The sequence below is a fragment of the Oncorhynchus mykiss genome, chromosome 13 (assembly GCF_057628025.1).
Source record: "Oncorhynchus mykiss isolate SJ-2025 chromosome 13, ASM5762802v1, whole genome shotgun sequence".
Classification (NCBI taxonomy): domain Eukaryota; kingdom Metazoa; phylum Chordata; class Actinopteri; order Salmoniformes; family Salmonidae; genus Oncorhynchus; species Oncorhynchus mykiss.
The window spans coordinates 19086028-19092500 of record NC_143034.1 but is presented as its reverse complement, the minus strand read 5'-3'; the positions used below and the strand labels follow the sequence as shown (position 1 = coordinate 19092500).

Sequence of the window (6473 nt, the reverse complement as noted above, 5' to 3'; positions counted from 1 at the left end):
ACACTTTTTCAGTCACTGAGTTTCACCACTTCCTCAAACTTTCCAAACACAGTCACTGAGATCGGGTCGAGTCTGGTCTCGTTCTAGTTTGTGAGTTGCTCTTGTTCTCTCTCTGTTTCTTCTTTCTCTTGTTCTCGTCGAGACACGGCTGAGACCCAGTTCTAGGGTGTAGCCTAACCTGGTCCCCGTGAGGGCGGAGATATCGCACCCTGGCCCGAATAATCCCATTGTCCCGCGGGCTCGCCAATGTAGGTAAATTTCCTACTGACCCGTCCTTTAAACCTGGATTTAAACCGGCCTCTCCACCGGTTACCGGAGGATAAGATCAGTTCGATCATAGCCTACCAACAACAAAGCTCCATTCAGAGCCGTTTTCACAGTTCAGAATGCCGCAATGGCCCGGTTTGAGTTTAGGGACAGGGTGGTGAAAACGTCCCCGGCGCGGCAGCAGGTCCTTCCGCCGGTTCTAAGCACCCTCTCCTCCCCCAGCTCCAGTGAAAGTCTCGCTCTCTTGCTGGGGAGGAAATCGGGCGCGACGGACGCCTTCCCCCGGCGTTTCCTGGAATGCCTGTCTGGGCTCACAGGGCTCCGGTTCTCTTTGTCCTCTACCGTCTCCTTCGCAATAAATGTCCTGGTCTTGCATGCGCCCTGAGTGGCCTCAGAGTCAAAGGACATGGGCTCCTGGATAGTTGGAGTCAGCGGCAACTCAGGCTCTGGCTCGACCTGTGACACCTCCACCTCGACTTGTTCCCCACTGGCAGTAGTGTCCATCGCATCCTCCTCTGGTGTGACCGGGACCAAGTGTGCGGTTCCCAGCTCCTCTCTCTCCTTGGCCAGGCAGGCGGAGTGGTACAGGTCCCGGGCGGAACGCATGACCACGGAGAGCAGCAGACTCCGGTGTAGCCTCATACCTCCTCGCTGTGCTCGGGAGGCGTACAGTTTACTAATGGACACTGCCATGATCCGTTTGGCTTCAGCGCTCACGTCCATAGTTCCTCTTCTTGGTAGATTACCGTCAATTACGCACTGTTCGGTTGACGGTTGGAACAATAATTTAGAGCGTCAAGCTTTAGAATACTATTCGATACTATTAATAAAATATTATTCTTTCTATAAATGAAGCTGTACTTGTGTGTTGAGTTCTTCCTTAGTTTACAACTGTCACCAGCTGGTGTACAACAAGATAATGAGAAGTCCAGAGTAACAGGGCGGTGTTATATTTCCACTCTGACGTAATGAGCCTCGAGCTGCTTCATTCCTCCTTGGTGACAGGATAAACACGCCCTGCCCAGACCTTCCTGCTCAAGCTTAAGTTTCCTGCAGTAGATACCGTATGGCTGGCTGTCTACCTTATAGCATTACATGTATGTAACCTAGACGACCTCCTATTGTAGCAACCGGTTATAAGTAAGCGTTTCACGGTATAGTCTACACCTGTTGTATTCGGCGCATGTGACAAATAACATTTGATTCGATGTTTTACGCGTGTTGTTGGAAACGCAGAGATCAGTATGCTGTTTGGGATTTCAAGAAACTCAATAAAAAGAATAAGATGTTATTCTAGTAAATTCATTGTAATAATAACATAACAGACTACCTGTGTTGTTGGAAACACAGCTAGCCTATGTCATCACCAATATGGTGCTTGAGACTTCAAGCAACTCAAAATCAATGTAAATAACAAATAACCTGTCTATTCATATAGAAAACGATTTTATTATAGTCAATTTATATGAAGCTGACATAAAATAGAATAGAATATAATTGAATAGACTTCATTAATTGTTGTCAGAGCAACATAAAAACAGATAGTGATCCTACAGTAGAAAACAACAACAATGTCCCTAATATTCCAAACATATTGCTCTGTTCCCTTTTAGAGGACTATTGTAGTGTTGTTGTTTTTCTATCAATCCCTGCAACATGTATCAAGGTTCAGTTACACTATAATTCTCAGAAGTCTGTGGGTGGTAAAATATGTAGCTGTCTCCGTGTTTCCAGGGAGTTTCTGTTTGGGTTTTTTTCTCCCTCTCTATATTTTTTTTCTATCCAACGTCACCCTCAAACATCCATATATGGCCCATCCGCCCTGGCTGTGAGTTCCCCAGGGGCGCGCAGTGGAAAAGCCATGACGTGAACGCGCAGCCACGTAACCGCAGCGCACAGCGGCACTTCCCCCCATCTAGCCCCAGCGTTCATCAACGCACAGCGGCAGCATCGCAGCCGTATCGTCATCGCCACAGCTTCCAAATATGGAATTGTCACCGGTACAACAGCACAGCGCCAGTACCTTGCGCGTTGGGGCTGGTTGCTTGCAGATGTGCTTGGTTTACTAGGAAGAGGCACGATTGAGGTTAAACAGCAGCTGTCAGTCTAGTTTCTAGAGCTGCGATAAGAGGTCATAACGTCTATAAATAGAACTCGGGGGAAATCTGCGACTCAGTAAACTCCAATCTATTATTTGTTCTCTGACTGTTGACTGTCTGTGTGACTGTTCCTTTGTTCGCCTATTGCTTTCATTCTTCTAATTGGATTCAAGTACTAATGTGTGCTGTGTGGGACAGTCTCGTGCCCTTCTGAACCGTGATATGACTCACTGTACACTTAATATAATTACACATCTCTATGGCACACACATTCTATTATACTCCCAGGTGGAAATCGAAAAAAGTAACTCTGGGAACCCACCAATGTAGCCCAGTAAAATCCTTGAATGCACCTGAAAAAGCTCATTTCACATATTAGAATGATTTCACTCCCGGACCTAGTTTGGGTTTCCCCCACCTTTGATTGTAGGTAGGCCTATAGATGTGTAATAATATATTATAGACATAGTCTGTTCTAACTTGTCATTCCCCAAAACAAAACATCTTGATCATCCAGTGAGTCAGTCAGTGTTCATGTCAAGTGATGATTTCTCCATTGGACTTGGATCCAGCAAGGTGCCAGCCCAGAAGTGTGTGTGTGTGTGTGTGTGTGTGTGTGTGTGTGTGTGTGTGTGTGTTTGTGTGTCTAGTGGACTTGGATCCAGCAAGGTGCCAGCCCAGAAGTGTGTGTGTGTGTGTGTGTGTGTGTTTGTGTGTCTAGTGGACTTGGATCCAGCAAGGTGCCAGCCCAGAAGTGTGTGTGTATGTTTGTGTGTGTGTGTGTGTGTGTGTGTGTGTGTGTGTGTGTGCGTTTGTGTGTGCGTTTGTGTGTCTAGTGGACTTGGATCCAGCAAGGTGCCAGTCCAGAAGACCAAGAATAAACATTTGTCGGAATAACAATTGAACTGTGTCAAGATTTCCATCCCACTGCATGTAAAAATAGTCTGCTATGTGTGCGTTGTGAATGGCACCCTATTCCCTATAGTGCACTACTATAGGTCCTGATCAAAAGTAGTGCACTATATAGGGAATAGGGCGCAATTTGAGACACATACATTTATCGTTTTCCGGCCTTAGTGCATTCCATCCACTGAGTGAGGGATGGCTTATGTTTGACGTGCAATGTGTGTGCGCGCGTGTGTGTGCGCGTGTGTGATGCTTGAGATCTGTGAATGTTCACAGTGTAAAAGGAGGAGGAAAGCGGAGGAGGGGGGAGAAAGGGAGGAAACAGGACAGACAGAAAGGAGGGAACGGGGTGTGGGAGAGGAAGAGAAAATATAATGGGCAGGGCAAAGGGGAAGGGGAGGAGTCAGAACAGAGGGCAAAGGGGAAGTGGAGGAGACGGAACAGAGGGTATGAGAGACAGACCCTGAGGGGAGAGAGAGAGAGAGAGAGAGAGAGAGAGAGAGAGATGTATGATCATATGTGTGACCATACGGCAAATGAATGACCATATTAGAGTAACATATTTTCCTCAGATTACAAAGACCCGCAAAGAATTTGAAAAAACGAATACAATTTTGATAAACTCCCACGGCTATTAGATGAAATACCACAGTGTGCCACCACAGCAGCAATATTTGTGACCTGTTGCCACAAGAAAAAGGGCAACCAGTGAAGAACATGCACCATTGTAAATACAACCCATATTTATGTTTATTTATTTTTCCTTTTGTACTCTAACTATTTGTACATCATTACAACACTGTGCATAGACATATTCCTCTGAGACTTTAGTGAGTGTAAGGTTTACTGTTCATTTCAGATTGTTTATTTCTATTTTGTTTGATCTATTTCAATTGCTTTGGCAACGTCAACATATGTTTCCTAAAAAAGCCCTTTGAATTAAATTGAGAGAGAGAAAGAGTTGGAACGATTTTATGTGGGAGAAGTGGTGCTGGACTCAACACATTTTGGCTCAGTCAGAGAACTTGGCTCTTTCATAGACAAGTCTCTCATTGGCCAATTCTTACACAATGTCCCTCTCGTCAGCAATGCAATTTACTTTAATTTCATTAAAGGTCCAATGCAGCCATTTTTATCTCAATATCAAATCATCTCTGGGTATATTTTCAATTAAAATGGTCAAAAACAAACAAAAATAGCTTTTTAGCAACTATCAATTTCTCAAGCAATAATTTTACTCGGACTGTCTGGGAGTGGTTTGAGTGGGGAAGGGGGAACTGAAAAGTAGCTGTTATTGGCAGAGAGTTTTGGAACTGTTTGTTGTTGGTCTATTAACTAATTTACCGCATGGTGATGTCACCAGGTAGGCCAAAACTCCATCCCACCTAAACAGGCTGACATTTCAGGCAGTCTTTTCAAACAGCTCTTACTCTAAAAGGGAATAATCACAATTTTCACAGTATTACTACAACCACATATTGCGAAAATATATATAAAACACAGTAAAATCAAGTTTTTGACTGCACTGGACCTTTAAATGAAATAAAAATATGTTAGTGTTAGGATACCACAGGGTTCAATTCTTGGACCGACTCTCTTTTCTGTATACATCAATGATGTCGCTCTTGCTGCTGGTGAGTCTCTGATCCACTTCTACGCAGACGACACCATTCTGTATACTTCTGGCCCTTCTTTGGACACTGTGTTAACTAACCTCCAGACGAGCTTCAATGCCATACAACTCTCCTTCCGTGGCCTCCAATTGCTCTTAAATATAAGTAAAACTAAATGCATGCTCTTCAACCGATCGCTGCCTGCACCTGCCCGCCCGTCCAACATCACTACTCTGGACGGTTCTGACTTAGAATATGACTCGCAGCAAACATCTCCAATCCAAAATTAAATCTAGAATTGGCTTCCTATTTCGCAAAAAAGCATCCTTCACTCATGCTGCCAAACATACCCTTGTAAAACTGACCATCCTACCGATCCTCGACTTCGGCGATGTCATTTACAAAATAGCCTCCAATACCCTGCTCAGTAAATTGGATGCAGTCTATCACAGTGCCATCCGTTTTGTCACCAAAGCCCCATATACTACCCACCACTGCGACCTGTACGCTCTCGTTGGCTGGCCCTCGCTTCATACTCGTCGCCAAACCCACTGGCTCCAGGTTATCTACAAGTCTCTGCTAGGTAAAGCCCCGCTGGTCACCATAGCAGCACCCACCTGTAGCACGCGCTCCAGCAGGTACAGTATATCTCTCTGATCACCCCCAAAACCAATTCTTCCTTTGGCCGCCTCTCCTTCAAGTTCTCTGCTGCCAATGACTGGAACGAACTACAAAAATCTCTGAAACTGGAAACACTTATCTCCCTCACTAGCTATAAGAACCAGTTGTCAGAGCAACTCACAGAAAACTGCACCTGTACATAGCCCATCTATAATTTAGCCCAAACATCTACCACTCCCCCTACTGTATTTATTTATTTATTTTGCTCCTTTGCATCCCATTATTTATATTCTCTACTTTGCACATTCTTCCACTGCAAATCTACCATTCCAGTGTTTTAGTTGCTATATTGTATTTACTTCACCACCATGGCCTTTTTTTTTGCCTTTACCTCCCTTATCTCACCTCATTTGCTCACATTCTATATAGACTTATTTTTCTACTGTATTATTGACTGTATGTTTGTTTTACTCCATGTGTAACTCTGTGTTGTTGTATGTGTCGAACTGCTTTGCTTTATCTTGGCCAGGTCACAATTGTAAATGAGAACTTGTTCTCAACTTGCCTACCTGGTTAAATAAAGGTGGAATTAAAAAAAAAAAAATACCACTATTCCTAAAAGAATGTGTTTCCTCATAAAGCAATTGTTCATTCTATATGAAGAGGTGGACTAGCATAGAGCAGGGCATGCATGAATGACAAGCTAGTTGACAAGTTTCTCTGATCTTGTGATTATACATTTAATATTGCTGTGTATAAATACTACAGTACTGTGCTACCCTTTTTGGAGCAACTGCAACTGTAAAGGGCATGCATCCCTTATTCAGGGGATGCCTGGATTTAAGAGCACTTAACCAAGAAGTCCTGCTGTTCTATTCTATTCTGAATGAATATATAATATGCATTTACATCTCTGTTATATAATTACAAAAGCAGATATGTACAATTCTGACTGTCTAGCTTTGAC

General features: G+C 43.8%; 1 protein-coding gene across 1 annotated transcript in view; it reads right to left on the bottom strand.

Moving 5' to 3' along the window:
- ier2b (immediate early response 2b) overlaps positions 1–2778 on the bottom strand; it is a 3290-nt gene extending 512 nt beyond the window's left edge. The window contains exon 1 of the mRNA XM_021556412.3: positions 1–2778. This exon is cut by the window's left edge and continues 512 nt beyond it. Within this exon, the coding sequence (XP_021412087.2) occupies positions 382–990 (609 nt within the window). The 5' untranslated portion in view covers positions 991–2778 and the 3' untranslated portion in view covers positions 1–381.
- Between the last annotated feature and the right edge of the window lie 3695 nt (positions 2779–6473).